General features: G+C 48.7%; 1 protein-coding gene across 1 annotated transcript in view; it reads right to left on the bottom strand.

Moving 5' to 3' along the window:
- The window catches only part of ZHX3 (zinc fingers and homeoboxes 3), a 117,565-nt gene that overhangs the window by 7,277 nt on the left and 93,467 nt on the right, over window positions 1-16,821 (bottom strand). The window contains exon 3 of the mRNA XM_040248604.1: window positions 543-3,515. Coding sequence (XP_040104538.1) covers window positions 543-3,366 — 2,824 coding nt within the window. The 5' untranslated portion in view covers window positions 3,367-3,515. The remainder of the gene's footprint in view (window positions 1-542; window positions 3,516-16,821) is intronic.

The following is a 16,821-nucleotide window of genomic DNA, read 5'->3' as shown; positions in this document are numbered from 1 at the left end:
GATTCTGTATATCTAAGACGGAAAAGGAGTCTCCATGTCCTCTACATCAGGAAGAAATACAGAAATGCAAGGTACAGGATTTTTCACCCTTTTTTTTAAAAAAAAGCACTTCATGTATCTAAGGTCAGTGAAAGGCTCCCTCTGCTTTTGTTCCCCAATTTGGGTTGAATTTCTTCATCAGGAATAGACAGGCCTATTTTGTCTCCTGCCTGGTAGCTTGTCTGGCTCAGGTGATGTTCTTATTCTCTCCTTTGGCTAAGAAATGATTAGAGAAGTGTGGATTCACTGGTGGATTAACTGCGCTCCTTCCTTTCCCTGCGCATGTTTAACAAATGCAAAATGAAACAGACCCAACAGTCAACCCTTCATCACAGATGCTCGAATGGGTTCTGCTGCCTGGTGTCCCTGGAAGCAGCCAGACAAGGTGGCCCTGCTGCCAGACAGCCTGAGAAACAGCAGCTACCCCAGCCCTAGACTCAGCTCCCCGCCACCCAGTGCCCCGGCACCCTCAGAGGACGGCACGGTCCTGGGGGGCTCCTTACCCAGCTGAGATCCGGCCTGGGGACTCTGCGTGTCAAAAGGCTCTGTGCTGGCCTCAGGGGCACCGGGCTCCCACGACTCGCTGTTTTCAGACACCTCCACATAGGCGTCACCCAGCCCTTTGTGAAGGGCTGCAGGGTCGCCGGCGCAGGGGCCCTGGCCCTCGCTGCCCGTGTCGGCCACAGCCCGGGTCTCCTCGCCCATCTTCTCAGCAAACCACTGCTTGACCTGCTGGGCGCTCATCTGGGTCTTGTCGCAGAGGCTCTGCAGGTCCTGCTCATACAGCATCCTGTGGGTCACATAATAGTCCTGCAGCAGCTCCCGGTTGCCAGGTGCGATGACTAGCAGCCCGGGGGGGAAGTTGCCCCTCTTGTAGTCTTCGTACCACTTGAGCTGGCCGTTCTTCAGGGCGTACCGGCTGTCCCCAAACCAGCGCACCACCTCAGGCCGCGGCAGGCCCGTCTGGGCCATGATGGAGTCGTAGTCCTGGGTGCTGGGCCACTGCGTCTGCACGAAGAGCTGCCGCAGCAGGTGCCGCTGCTGGGCCGTCTTCTTGCAGCCCGCCTTGCCCGGTGGCTGCTCCGCCAGCTTGCCGGGCGCCTCGTCCTCAGGCTCGCAGACGCCCGGCCCCACGAGCTCACCCTTGCCGTTGGCCTCCGTCACCCGCAGGTTCTTGAGGTTGATCTTGATGGGGCTGACTTTGCGTTCGGCCAGCGAGTGGCCACCGGGCGCTTCTGGGGAGCCATTTTCCCCAGCTAAGCCCTCCTCCCCCTCGGTCTCAGCGGCCTCCTCCTCCCCTGGAGAAGCCCCATCCTCGGCCTTCTTGGCCTCCTCAGCACTCACTTTTTTCCGTCTCTCTGAAAACCAGCCATCAATCTCCCTGCGGGTCATTTTGGTCTCAGTCCTCAGGCGGTCCAGCTCCTCGTCCAGGGGAAGGGGGTTTTGTGCAAAACTGCTCTCCAGGGCTCTGAGCTGCTCGGGGGCTCGCTCCTTGTATTTGGTTGGTGTGAAGTCAGGGGTCTGGTGCCAGGACTGTCGCTTGGCAGAAAGCGGGGTGGCCAGGGTGGCCGCTGTGGGGAGGCAGGTCACCTCGGGGGTCTTGCACGATGGGGAGAAGGGTGCCTCAGGCACAGGGTCGACAAGCAGGGTGCCGTGCTCTCCAGGCAGTCCAGCCCTGGAGCCCTTGAGGTTCCGGCAGTGGTACCTGCGGTCGCTGAACCACTTGCGCACCTCCCGGGTGCTGAGACCTGTCACTTTGGTCAGATGCTCCACTTCGCTCTGCCCTGGAAACTGGTTCCGACAGAAGCTCCCTTTCAGAGCTGACAGCTGTTCATGAGACTTCTTGTTCTTGTAGATGCTGGCATCGAGGAAGGCTTGGGAGGTGATGCTGGGGCAGGCTGTGAGGAGTGACTGGGCGGCGTTTACCACCTTCACGGCCGACGTCGTATTTGAACACACGGTGTTAATGGGTGCGACAGCGGGCGGCTTGGGGACAGAGGTGACTGCCAGGGGGAGAGAGGAGCTGGGGGCCTGCAGCCCATTGGCCATCAGAGGCTGAGTGACCAGAAGTCCCCCCGCCGCGCCCTCCGGCTGCCCTACCACATGCCCAGGCAGAGCGGCCTGGATGAGGTGCTGGACGTTGCCACTGCTGGCAACCAGGGGGGTGTTGAGGACCGTGATGGTGGGCTGGGGCACCGACTGGATGACGGTGTTGAACATCTTTTTCCGGGCGTCCTCAATCTCCTCCGGGGACCAGCTGATGCCCTGCTTCAGCCTCTGGGCGGTGAACCAGATCTTGAGCTGTTCCTCCGGGTACTTGGTGACCACAGTCAAATAGCAGAGCTCGGCTTTGGTTGGGTAGGGGAACTTGTGGAAGGAGTTCTTCAGAAAGCTGTTGGAGTCCATGGCTGCGTTGTACGTGGGAATGCTGCTCAGTGGGATCATCACTTTGGGGAGGGACCTGGCGGTGGGCAGGGGCTGCTGGGCCTGCGGGGGTGGCTGCTGCAGGGAGAGGAGCTGGGCGATGCCCGCGGGCAGCACTGGCACCGTCCCCAGCAGGGGCCCGTTGGCCGAGTGGGGGGGCTTCGTGGGGTTGGTTGAGGCCTGGCTGGTGGGGGCCGCCCCGTTGACAAAGGCGTGGTCCCCCTCTTTCACCTCCGTGTCCCCAGCTGGAGGGTTTGGTAAGGCCTCCCCGGTGGGCTGGCTGGGCACGTTCTCCTTGAGCGTGTGGATCTTCTTGGCTTCAGCTTTGCCTTTCATTATCTTCATGATTGGAGTCTTGGTAATGATGATTTCCGCCTGTCCATCCGTCCCCTCCACGTTTGGCTCCCCTGACAGGTCAGGAGGGCTGGTGCCCTCGGGGACACTCTGCTCCACAACCACGTGATTGTCTGGCTTGGCCACATTCCACACAAAGCTGGCTTCCCCCGAGTGACACTTGGCGTTGTGCAGAGAAAGCCCCTCGGGAGTTTTTGCCAGAAAGCTGCATTCAGTGCATACAAAGCTTGGGTCTTTGTTAAAGTCTGTGTGCTCTGAGCTCAGATGTCCCACAAACTGGGTTATGTCCTGGGATCTGAAGTCACAGTATTTACAGGCATACACATAGCCATCCAAGGTGCTCCGGTGTCCGTTGGCAAGTGAGGGGACATCGGGACCACTGGCGCTCTGGGTGGCCTCGGTGCTAGTGGCAGGCGCTTCTGGGGGCGGCTCCTGGAGGGGCCCCTCGGGCCCGGGCTCTGCGGGCGGGGCCTCGGCGCTGGAGCTGGGCAGCACCACGGTCTTCACGGGGATCATGCACGGGGTGGTGGACTTCCTCTTGCTGGCCATGACGACCGTCGTGCTGAGTGATCAGTGGGTGACAGCTCCTCCCGCTGGGGGTCTCACAGCACGGCTTCCAGCTGCTCCATGAGGCCCAAAGGAACAGCTTCCGAGGGCTTCTTCAGTTGTTGGCAGAAAACAGGTTTTCCCTGTTAAACCTGGGGAGGAAAAAAAGAGAAGTGAGGCTCTCCCGAGCTGTGTTTGTATCCCTGATTCCCAGACACTGCTGCTTGCCTCCGGTCACCGGGGCCTTCTCCCGAGGAAGGCAACAGCACCTAAGATGGAACATTCCAGTCGGGAGCCCCTTAAGCACAAAACAGTGCCCCAAAGAGTGATGTGGTTCACCCTGACACCACGGGACAGACTTCAGCCATGTGTTTCTGTTTTGTGTTTCCCTCTGTTTGCTCACATAAAATAACTCGGATTCGAAAACGACAACAACAAAAATAATCCTTCTGGACCTTCAAATGAATTCTGGCCATGTCAGAGCGAGAACAAAAGATCCTAGTGTAATTCTTGTTTAAATGTTTGGGCCAATAAGGGTTTTCTTTTCATAGCCTTCCCACACGAGTGCAGGACGCCGCCTCTGCCTCTCCGGCGCCAAGCCCAGAGGCCACGTCGTGGCGGCGCGTGTCCTGGGGAGAGGGCACTGTTGCCCGGGGCCGAGCTCTGGGGACCGGCCTGCCCTGCCCTGTCACCCCGGCTCCAGGCTGCGGGAGAGGGACCACCTTAGAGTTACTGCCTGTACCCCGGACTCCTGGTGCTCAGGTAAAGCCCAAGGTTGGAGGGTCAGAGAGTACACAGACGCAGTTTGTGGCCCCATGACTATACCTCTCTCCCTGGGGCAGAAGCCCCTTGAGTGGCTTCATCTTGGGTGTGCGTGCGACCTGTGACCTTGTATTGGGCTTGCTTTTTATTTCTTCTGGTGCCTTTATTGTTTCTTTAAAAAAAAACAAAAAAAACAACCCTGAAAGCTTTGATCCATTTGAAATTTATTTCAAAAGCTGAGATGATTTATTTACATGTAAAGTACTACTAATTCTTTCATGAGATGCCAGGAGAAAACTTTCTGTGATGTCTATTATTGATATTACCATACCACCACAATCATCATTACCTTTCTTTCAGCAAATTGCAATGCTGATAATGACTAAAATAACGGTTATTCTAACACCAGAATCATTATCATCAGTGTTTAGATTTGATATAAAAGTGTAAAAAAAAGGTAAAATACCTCCATGTAAGTTCTTAATAAATAAACACAGCAAACTATTTTTTTTTCTTTTAAGATCTGGTGATCATGATGATAAAAAATAATTGCTAGTAAAAAAAATAGTTGGTGTAGGGTAAGGATAAACATACGCCCAGTGCACCCACTTGTCACCATTTCCTCCACTGAAATGTTATGCATCTTTTTTAAAACAACTTTCTGTGCCTTAAAGGCTGCCATCAACAAAGTAAAAAAGACAAGCCATGGAATGGGAGAAAATATTTGCAAATCATATCAGATAAAAGGGCTTATAACTGAGTAATAATAAGACAAAAATCCAATTAAGAAATAGGTAAAGAATTTGAATAGACATTTCTCCAAAGCAGGCCTACAAATGAACAATAAGCATATTTAAAATGAACTTGGGTTTCCCTGGTGGCTCAGTGGTAAAGAATCTGCCTGCTGATGCAGGAGACATGGTTTTGATCCCTGCTCTGGGAAGATCCCACATGCCGAGGGGCAGCTAAGCCCATGCACCACAACTCTCTACAGCCCAAAGCCAAAACTGCTGAGCCCACGTGTGGCAACTGCTGGAGCCCACACCCTAGAGCCCGTGCCCTGCAACTGGAGAAGCCACCTCGATGAGAAGCCCGCGCTCCGCAACTGGAGAGCAGTCCCCCACCTGCTGCAACCAGAGAAAGCCCCTGGAGCAACGAAAACCCAGCACAGCCAGAAATGAATGAACTTTTTAAAAAAGTGCTCAACATCGTTAGTCATGCAGTTCAGTTCAGTTCAGTTCAGTCAATCGCGTCCGACTCTTTGTGACCCCATGAATCGCAGCACGCCAGGCCTCCCTGTCCATCACTAACTCCCGGAGTTCACCCAAACTCACGTCCATTGAGTCCGTGATGCCATCCAGCCATCTCATCCTCTGTCATCCCCTCTTTCTCCTGCCCCCAATCCCTCCCAGCATCAGAGTCTTTTCCAATGAGTCAACTCTTCGCATGAGGTGGCCAAAGTACTGGAGTTTCACCTTTAGCATCATGCCTTCCGAAGAACACCTAGGACTGATCTTTAGAATAGACTGGTTGGATCTCCTTGCAGTCCATGGGACTCTCAAGAGTCTTCTCCAGCACCACAGTTCAAAAGCATCAATTCTTCAGCGCTCAGCTTTCTTCACAGTCCAACTCTCACATCCATACATGACCAATGGAAAAACCATAGCCTTGACTAGACGGACCTTGGTTGGCAAAGTAATGTCTCTGCTTTTTAATATGCTATCTAGGTTGGTCATAACTTTCCTTCCAAGGAGTAAGCGTCTTTTAATTTCATGGCTGCAATCACCATCTGCAGTGATTTTGGAGCCCCCCCCAAAAATAAAGTCTGACACTGTTTCCACTGTTTCCCCATCTATTTCCCATGAAGTGATGGGACCAAATGCCATGATCTTCGTTTTCTGAATGTTGAGCTTTAAGCCAACTTTTTCACTCTCCTCTTTCACTTTCATCAAGAGGCTTTTTAGTTCCTCTTCACTTTCTGCCATAAGGGTGGTGTCATCTGCATATCTGAGGTTATTGATATTTCTCCCGGCAATCTTGATTAGGGAAATACAAATCAAAACCACAATGAGATGCCAATTTACTCCCACAGGATGGCTATAATCACAATGACAGATGATAACACTACAGGCGAGGAAGTGGGGAGACTAGAGCCTTCCAGTATCACTGGCTGGAAGGTGAAATGGTGCAGCCTTTGCTGCACTTGAGAAAATATTTGGGCAGTTTCTCAGAAAATTAAATATAGAATTACCATAAGCCCCAATAATTCTACTCCTAGGGGTATACCAAATAGAAATGAAAATATGTCCATGCAAATATTCCTAATGATAGCCCTGAAGTAGAAGCAACCTCAATGGCCATCAACAGGTGAATGAATAAACACACCAGGCTTTGTCCATGTGACGCGCTACTGTTCAGCCATAAAAAGGCATGAAGTACTGACGTGGGCTACAGAACGGATAGAAAGATCATGAAGGCAGACACACGATGCCACATATCACGTGGCTGCATCTGTGTGAAACACTCAGAATAGGCTCCTCCATAGTGACAGAAGGTAGAATAGTGTTTGCCAACGGCAGGGAGGGGAGGGGAAAATGGGGACTGACTGACCACTAATGGGGATGAGGTTTCTGTTTGGGGTGATGCATAAAACTGTGAATACGCTAAAAACCACTGAAAGGACTTCAAAAACCCAAGACAGTGGAGGACGGCAGGTTACAGCCCTCAGTTCTGGAGAAGAGGGCCATCACTGTCACATCCCAGATCCATGCAGCTGGCCTCACTGATTCATGGTACTTCCTGAGCTGCCTTCCTCTTCCTCACGACTGCCCTGGGGAAGGTGAAAGCAGTGGCTGTGAGCACCAGTCAAGGCGAGAAAGGGACGAGAACCGCAGACCTGGCGGCTCAGGAAGCAAGCATGGCCACCGGGAGGCCCGCCTGCCCAGCCCAGACCCCAACACTCAGGGCAAACTGACCTTTGTGATGGGGACTGGACTCCAGAAAGCAGAGTTACGGTATGTCCCTTGTGTTTATTTACTAAGGCTAAGCAGGGGACAACATGAAATGGAACTGATTTTAGGAGATGGTCCTAATGTCTGAATTAACAATTCAGTCGCAAGGTAGCCCCCAACTGTCTTCCAAATCAACGATCTGGGAGAGCACCACTGCCGGCTGTTCTGAGTGGCTCAGTCACCTGTTACGAAGGAAGCTGATTAAACAGCAGGAGCGGGGGTGGGGTGAGGGGACAGCAATTGCCAAAGGTCCCTGAGAGTTGACTGTGGATAGAGAGCGCTGTAACCCACACACTCATTTCACTCCCACAGCAAACTCCGGCTCAGAGCGGTGCAGGAATCTCCTGCAGGGCACACAGCTGGCAGGCAGAGGAGGCTGGCAGGTGGGCTCCAGAGGCTGCCCTCTACCAGTGCACGCACCGAGCTCTCTGAGAAAGCACAACACTGCTGGAAGGAGGCCTGGAGGACTTTCCCGAGCTGTACTTCCCCCCAGTGTTTATCAGGAAAAATGCCAAACATACAAAAAGTTGAAAGAATTTTCCAGCGAATTCCCACATACTTACCACCTGGATGACATCATCCGGCTATTTTCAGTAATACCACCCATTTAGCTAAGAGGGGCTGAGTCTATTTGTCATACATTTTTTTCAAGGGTATCCAATAAAAGTGGTATTGAAAGAGTAAGGCCCTATCTAGAAGGCCCATCCAGAAGCGGCTCATGGACCCTGCCGGACATGTGGGGCAGCAGTTACCCTGAGGAAACAGACTGTTAGCCAAGTCAAGCCCTGAGTGAGGTGAGCTGATAAAAATGTGAGGTTTTATGCTGCCAAAGAGATCTGCAGACAAGGACCAGCGGACAATCCCAGGTTCATCATCATTCTTTGCACAATCCTTTCTCTACCCTGTCTTGAAAGTTTGTCTTGTAAATGCATTGTTTTTCTTTAATGAGGAAATAAGACTGAATATACATAACTTTCCCCTCAAAATCTGTCTTTGGAAACCAGGAATTGCTCAGTTCCCTAAACTAACAAAGCTGCAGCTAAGTCACTGTACTTCAACACTGCAAATAATCACATTTGTGGGGCTGGAGAAAAAAAAATGTTTGTAGATCAAATTCTTAAAGTGTTTAGCTTTATAGATAAGTCAGGAACTTTCCATTGTTGTTTTAATTCTGAGGAAGGAACTGGAAGGACAATAGGAGTTCAACAAAAGATTTCGAATGTTTAGAAGGCGACTATCGGCAGACGCTTTCCAAGTGTTACGGGGGCCAGGCTTCGGCCCTCCTTGACATGCGGCACACAATTTACCGATAGAAATTGGAGTAATGGAGAAGCTGACAGAGCTGCAGAAACGTAATCAGTGATTTTAATATACTCTTCATGGTTCTGAAAGCTCCAGTAGACAACAAGAAAGGATGAGTCTAAGACTTCCATAATGAGGATGGCTTGACAGGTACGGGTAGTCTTGAATATCCTACACTTTATATTCTTTTAAGAACATTTATGAGACAAAGTTTCTCTCAGAAATAATGAAGAAAAGTTAAAATCCTCCCTGTTTTCCCCAGACAGAGCCACTGTCCGTTATTTCAGACATCTTTTAGAGGCATAAGCTACTATAGCCAGTGTTGTTAAAAACCTAAAATGGAGTTGTATTTTGTTCTGATCCTCTCTTTTCTTCCCACAATGATGTAGTTTCAACATCTTTTAATGTCAGAACCCACCGTTTATCTCACTCTTTTAAACAGTGTTCTAATTTATACATCCACCAAAATTTACTTAACCAATCTAGCTCTTAACAGACTTGCATTTCCCCAGTTTTTTAAATTCTTACTAATAATGGTTCAATGGCTATCCCTGAGAATACTCTTGCGCATTTGAAAGCACCTGAAATTCTAAAGTTCTCTGAAGTAGAATTGCTGTGGCGCTGATTGCTTCTTTCTTTTATTCTTGGCTGCGCTGAGTCTGTGCTGTTGCGCACAGGCTTTCTCTGGGGCTCCTCTCCAGTGGTGGTGTGTCGGCTTCTCACTGCTGTGGCTTCTCCTGCTGTGAAGACCAGGCTCCAGCTCTAGCTCAGGGGGCTTAGCTGCCCTGTGGCATGTGGGATCTTGCTGAAGCAGGGACTGAACGTGTGTTCCCTGCATCGTCAGGCAGATTCTTAACCAGTGGGCCACCAGGGAAGTCCTGCTGCAGCATTTAAAATATTGTCAGTAAAATACAACACTGCCCTCCAAATAGGTGGTACTGGCTTTCACTCCCATTGGCAGAGAGTGACGTGACCTCAGTGTCGCCACGTGGCATCACTTCTAGTCTCTGCTCATACGTACATGAAAACTGGTCACTGTTGTTTTAACTTGCATTCTGTACAGCGAGGGCTGAAAATCTTTTCATATGTTGTTGATACTTGTGATAAATTACTTTTGTCTGTTTTTTCTATAGATTTTTAAGAGTTCTCTACATATTAAGGAAATTGGCTCTTCATCATCTATCACAGAGGACGCTGTGGTTTATACCAAGATTGCAAGGATGTTTTAATACTAGGAAATTTCTAAAAATAATTAACATTATTGCTAAATTAAATGGGAGAAACCAAAATAGCATTTTAATAGGGTTACACTCTAATTTCTTCTTGTGGTAAAAAAAAAAAACAACACATGACATAAAATTTCCTGTCTTAACTACTCTGAAGTATACAGTATCATTAACACACCCTCACTGTTGTTCAGCGGGTCTCCAGATCTCTTTTCACCCTGGAAAACTGCAGCTCTAGACTCACTGAACAGCAGTGGGTCCCCTTGCCCCCTCCTCAGCCCCTGAAAACCATCATTCTACTTTCTGCTTCTATGAGTCTGACAACTGTAGACACCCCGTGTTAAGTGGGACTATGCAGAATTCGTGTTTCTGAGACTGGCTTCTTTCACTTAATGTCCTCAAGGTTCACCCATGTGGTGCCATGTGACATGCCCCCTCGGCGTCCTTGCTGAAGACCATTTGCCCACGTATGACAGGGTTTGTTTCTGGGTTCTGTATTCTTCTCCATAGGCCTCTGTCTGTCTCCATGCCAGTACCACACTGCTTTGATCGCTGTCGCTCTGTAATATGTTTGAGATCAGGATGTGCCAGGTCTCTAGCTGTTTTTCTTTCTCAAGATTATCATCACTGTTGAGGGTCCTTTGAGATTCCAGATGGGTTTTAGAATTATTTTCTATTTCTGCAAGAAAATGTCATTGGGATTTTGATAGGGGTTGCACCAAATCTGGTTTCAAGGCAGTTGGGTTGAGTTTGTTCTTCTTTTTCTAGTTCCTTGAGGTATAAAGTTAGGCTGTTGATTTGAGATTTTTTTTTTTTTTTTGACCACACCATGCAACTTGAGGATCTTAGTTCCCCAACCAGGGACTGAATCCATTCCCCTGCAATGGACCACAAAGCCCTAACCACTGGACCCCCAGGGAATCCCCTCTTTCTTCTTTTTTCTACTGAAAGTATTTATCACTATCGATGTCTCTCATAGTACTGCTTTTGCTGTATATCAAAGTTTTGTTAGGTTGTGTTTTTGTTTTCGCTTGCTTCAAGGTATTTCTAGTTTCCCTTGTGATTTCTCCCTTGACCCACTGGTTGTTCAAGAATGTGTTGTTTAATTTCTTCATATTTGTGAATTTTTCAGTTTTACTTCTGCTATTAGATTAAGACCTATACGTACTGATGTAAATATATCTCTTAAGACATTTAAATAATAAAATATGTAATATACTACATAATAAAATATATGATTTCATCGTATAATTATCTAGACTTGTATTTGCTTGAATATGAAAAGAATTCAGAAGAACAAAGGATAAATATGGATCCTTTAAACAATAATGACTTTATCAGGAAGGAGAAGAGAATTTACTTTTTTTAAACTTTATGCCCTCTATATTGTTTGAATTTGTACAGTCATGTGTTGCTTTTAATTTTAAAAGTAGCAGTAAGGATGAAAATAAATAAAATGAATGGTGCCAGTAAGCAGCAAACTCTGCAAATAGGGTCGCCAGCAGACAGAATGGCTGTGAACTGCTCATGTACAGCCAGGAGGTTCCACTGTCACATGACCATCCCGTGCACAAGAGGTACAAGAGAGGGGCTGAAGGAGGGGGTCCTGATGCCCCAGCAGATCCCAAGGCCATGTCAAAATGGAGCCCCTAATTTGCGTCACTATCTTATCATTTACTAGGCAAACTTGTCCTGCTGAAGTCATTCAACTGGAACAATAAATTACATCTACCATGGATTTACCTGTGTCAGAGAGATGGAAGGAATCTGACCACTCACTGTTTTCAAATATCTGTTTCCAGTCATCAATGACTGTGATCATTTTGTTGGACCCTTGACACTCTGCAATCCATTAGGGTACAATTTAATTGAGGCAGAGTCCTTGGAAGTACAGTTTTTACCCTTGAAATTAACCCTAATCACAAGCATCCTAAAGATTACCTACTTGTGTGAAGTCCCACAGAATAGCTGAAAAACTGAATGAGCCCCATGTGCTAGAAGTGTCAAAAAGTTGTATGGGGGCCAGATGTGCAAGCAAAGTAAAACCAAACAGCCAGCAGGTTCTCATTGTGAAGTCAGTCTGGGCTGTAAGTGACAAACCTTTCAGAGTCGCTGTGTGGCACGAATCAGGTGATCCCCGTCGCAGCAGTGGCTGGAACTGTGAACCTGTGAACCACTGCCATAAACTCTGGATTAAATCAATGGCTTCCACTGCCAGAGACTTCTGAAGTGTAAGATAATACCACACACAAGCGGATCAATTTGCCTGGATGGCGCTACTGCCATGCTAGAAAGTCACTTCTCTATCGCCAAGTGCTCCGTGGCCTGCAAAGCGCGTTCATCGCTCTCAGTCCATCCCAGTGGCCTCCAGAGTCGGTTATTATCGTTCCTGTACCCAGAGCACTGGAGAGCTATTGGGCAAGAAATGGGAGGGGACAGATTCATATATGAGCCCGATGTTCTGACTCTCTGTTCTTTTTTAGGCCACGTTCACTCTGAATACTAACTGAATGATAAACTCACTACCTTTCATTAGTTTTACATTATCCACATTATTAATTACATAATTTTGACCCTTCTTATAGAGGGCTCAAAGATTTTTACAAGCAGAATTTGTTGGATGGTGTTATTTTTCGAGATAAATAACTTGACGAGGCATTCATGAGCCTTCACATGTATAACATTTTTAGAGTGTGAGAAGAGGGGAGGGATTGTTTCCTCCAGAGCATGACTAGAGAACTCTGCTACGGTGGGGCTAAGTGATTAGACTGAGGTTAGTCAGCAGGAATCAACAACAAAAAGAACATAAGGGAGATGGTCCAGCCTCAGGAATGTGTGTGGGCAGGACCCTGGCAGCCCAGCAGATCTGCTGGCTGGAATTGTCAGATTTCTGCTGAAACAAAGAAAGGAGTTACAAAGAACTGGAGTCTGTCTCTGAGCCAAGGCCTCAAGTGTCAAAGCCATGTCAAGCCCAGGGCTGGCCTCTCTGGATACCTGTGGGTCACAATACTTTCTACACTTAGGAATCACCACCCAGCGGAGGGCTTGGGGCCAGCACTCTTTACTCATTTTTCCCCTTCAAACAGTTCTTGTTTCTGTCAAGTCATCAACAGAAATAGCCTGCTCCAGTCAGATGTTGTCACCTCTATGGTGAATAGTAATTCACTCTTTCTCAAGCTCAGAAGAGTGATGAGAATAGAAACACAGCAGCCTCAGAATTAAAGGGACCCTGTGCTGTGTGCTCAGTTGCACAACTGTGTCCGACTCTTTGCAACTCTAAGGACTGTAGCTTGCCAGGCTCCTCTGTTCATGGGATTCACCAGGCAAGAATACTGGACTCGAGAGACCATGTATTTCAATCGTTCGACTTTACATGAATCAACTTGAAAGTGTCACTTCTGTGGTTAGGATGGCTAACCACCCAGTTCTACAAGGTGGTTAGGCTGGCCCAGGCTTGACTGTCTCCAGAGACGGGGAGCTCAGCATCTATGGGGTTTGAAAAGATGTTAGAAATGATTCCTTATAGCAAGCACCCCCAAAATTACCTTCCTGGGGGTTTTACTCACTAGGTTTAATTTTTCACTCAAAAATAGCTGAAGACTTCCTATGTGCTCAGTACTATGTGCTTGGTACTGGGTATAAAAGGACTTTTGAAAAGACGTCATTGCTGTACTGCAGAAGCTACTCAGTTACTGGAGTCTTCAGGCTCTTCACCAGCCATCTGGGGCGTGCTTTCCTTCTGCACACACTGGCTTCCCTTGCCCACCTGCAGCTGGGTGTAAACAGTGAAATGTAAGCAAATGTGTCATCTCCAGGGGAAAGCATTAAGAGAAAGTACATGCTTTGCTTCACTGTTTACTCTGGCAACTCGGAAATGTTTCAGATCGTAGCTATTCTGTTAGCCTGGGTCCTAAAGGGAGAACAAAAGTTGATCTGTAATGTACATGTAACATGAGCAAGAAATAACTTTTGTGGTTTTAAGTCACTGAGGTTTTTGGAGTTGCTTGTTACTACAGCATAATCCAACCCATCCTGACAGATACACAGTATAAGGGAAGCCAGACAAACAAATCAAGACAAACCAAACAATAACCCAAGGGTTGCAGTGGAGGCATGCACGGGACTCAGTGAGGGTGCAGGAGAAGGTTTACCACCAGCTAAGCTTTCCAGAGGACATGGGTAAGGCCTCAGAGAAGGGGCAGCCTTTCAACAGAGGCTGGAGGTCGAGTAGATACTGCCAAGCAGACATGTTAAGAAAAGGAGGTTCTAGACAGAACTTAATGAAAAGCCATGGAGGGAAGAGAGGACATGGTCTGGAGAGAGACCGAGGAGCTTGGTTTTGCTGGCGTAGGAGACTGAATGTGGTGGATTTCCCATGAGGCTGAAGAAGATGAAGTTTCCAGGACCCTCACTTGATGGGCTCCCTCTGAGGAATGTATCTATATTTTTGTAAATGTATGCTTATATTGGGCTTCCCAGGTGGTGATAGTGGTAAAGAATCCGCCTGCCAATGAGGGAGACACAGAGACGCAAGTTCAATCCCTGAGTTGGGAAGATCCCCTGGAGCAGGAAATGGCAGCCCACCCCACTCTTCTTCCCTGGGGAATCCCATGGACAGAGGAGCCTGGCGGGCTACAGTCCACGGGGTCGCCATGAGTCGGACACAGCTGAGCACCACCACCATGCTTATATTTTTGATACCTTTCCCTCCTCAGGAGACCCTCCCTCCTAATGTTCAGGTTCCACCAAAGCTGGTCTGCTTTTGAGGGGGTGGAGGGGAGCAAGAGATGACCTGAAGCCTTATTAATCATCTACATGACACCTTCTCCCATATTTGCAAGAAGGAATCCGGTTCCCCAAGAATCTTTTCCCACCCAAGCCAAGCGCTCTCATTCCTGCACATGGGGTCATGGCTGGCATGTCTGGCATCGTCTCAACTGCTCTTCTCTGAGAGAGCTCCTATTTCTCTAGCGCTCCCTTAAGGGTGGCACCCGAATCTAAACCTACTTCTCCAGATGGAGTCATGATGTATTTATCACTTTTCTTACTGGAGTTTCATGCATCATACTTTATCCTTCCATAAAAGCTGTGACCCAGCAATGCCAGACTGTTTACACTGTGAGATTCCCCAGAACAATATGGAGACGTGCTCTTGGATTTAATTCACACCCAGTACCAGTATCAAAATACAACACTGGATTTTTTCCCTTTAGGTCTGAGAGACTTAGAGGAACAAGTTTGATACAGAAAAGAAAGTTAACTCATTTTAGAACTGTTTACTAAGCACCTACACCCTGTGCCAGGCACGGTCCTAGATGCCAGAATATGCTAGAATAGAACAAAAGACAAAAAAGAGATACAAAATTCTCTGCCACCCTGGAGTTCACATTCTCGTTTAGGGGGGAGACAATAAACCAAATAAATAAGTGAAACTGTGTGTTAAACAATAGTAAGAGCAGGACTTCCTCAGTGGTCCAATAGTTAAGAATCTGCCTTCCCATGTAGGGGAATGTGAGTTCAATCCCTGATCGGGGAACTAAGATCCCACATGCCACAGGGAAACTAATGCCACGTGGCAACTAGAGAGCCTGCATGGAACAGCTACTGAGCCTGCACGCTCCAGAGCCTGTGCTCCGCAACAAGAGACGCCTCTAGCATGCCGGAACTAGAAAAAACCCGCATGCCACAGTGAAGACCCAACACAGCCAACAAAAGCAAAAATAAAATAAAAATAAAAACCACCTAATGGATGACAGAAGGCAGTGGGACAGCACGCCTCCAGTGCTGAGAGACAGTGAGAGAGAGCAGTAAGTGCAACGGAGAAAAGCAAAGCAAGGAAGCGGGACAAGGAGCGTCGTGGCTAGGGAGGTGATGTAAGGCCATGGTTTTAAATATAGGGGCTGGAATGGCTTTCCTAAGAGGGTGACACTGGACCAGGGACTCAGAGGTGAGGCAGTGAGCCATCCTGCAGGTGAAGAGCATCCCAGGCAGAGGCATGGGCTGCTGCAAGGACCTGGAGGTGGCAATGTGCCTGTTTGTTCAGGACAGCTGAGCGGGAGCAGTCGTGGGTGAGCAGAAGAGGACGGGGCCCAAGAGGTGAGCAGCAGACGGTGTGGACGATGGTGACGACCCGGGCTGCTCTGAGTTGGGCAGCCCCCGGGGTGGCGGGGGCTAGGAGCGGAGGGCTGACGAGGTCTGACGCGTGCCCCACAGGACGCAGCTGCTGGCCGTGTCGAGAACAGACTGCAGGAAAACCAAGAGGAGGAGCAGGAAGCCTGTCAAGAGGGGATGGCAGGGATCCAGGCAGGAGACGACAATAGCCTGGGCCAGGATGGTTAGAGACGGACGGGAAGAGAAGTGTCTGGAGCCTGGGACCTTCTGACAGTAGAGCTGACAAGGTTTCCTAAGGGACTTAGATGGAGCCCATGAAGGAAATCGCATCCACAGGTTTCAAGGATGAGTCCAGGGTGTTTGCCCTAAGCCACTGGAAGGGTGGTGTTGCCATCAACCAAGATAGGTTTGAACCTGGAAGCTTCCTATCAAAAGCCAAAGCCAATGTGTGCTGAGACTGGAAGGTCCCTTTCTAGGTTAGAGACTAGACTGAGCTGGCTTGGTCATCAGCATTTCAGGGAGGCTGTGCAAGGCCAGTGTCCCAGTGAAAAGACTCTGCTCTCTGCCCAGACCTGCTCTAACCCACAGAGAAACTCGGAAAGCAGGATGGGGGCCCAGGGGATGAGGAGGTGGGGAAAGAGGGAGGGTGGGGACCAACAGAGGCTACCTTGAAAGGCAACTCGTCAGAACCTGCACCGTCCAAAGTCAATCATGTTACATGAAAACGCACTTGAAGCCCACATGTTGTTTCAAGTTCAAAAAGTAAATTACTTTATTAAATTTAAAAGTAAAAATTCAAAAAAGCAAAATAGTAAATAGTTTGCCCTGGATATGGTTTTATTTCAGAATTACATTGGCTTTGTTTTAATTGAATTTTTCCAGTGTGGGACAGAGACTGCAGGCTAGACAGCTTGCAGGCTTAGTGGGCATGTCTGAGCCTCTCAGGACTAAACACTCCTCTACACTGAGCTCTCCGGCTCTCCCCTGGGAGGGGCGCTGTTCCTCACCCCTCTCCCAGGCTCGGTCTACACTGCAGACTGATGTCA

Source organism: Oryx dammah, unplaced genomic scaffold (genome assembly GCF_014754425.2).
Source record: "Oryx dammah isolate SB20612 unplaced genomic scaffold, SCBI_Odam_1.1 HiC_scaffold_10, whole genome shotgun sequence".
NCBI classification, from domain to species: domain Eukaryota; kingdom Metazoa; phylum Chordata; class Mammalia; order Artiodactyla; family Bovidae; genus Oryx; species Oryx dammah.
This window is presented reverse-complemented; position numbering and strand designations above follow the sequence as displayed.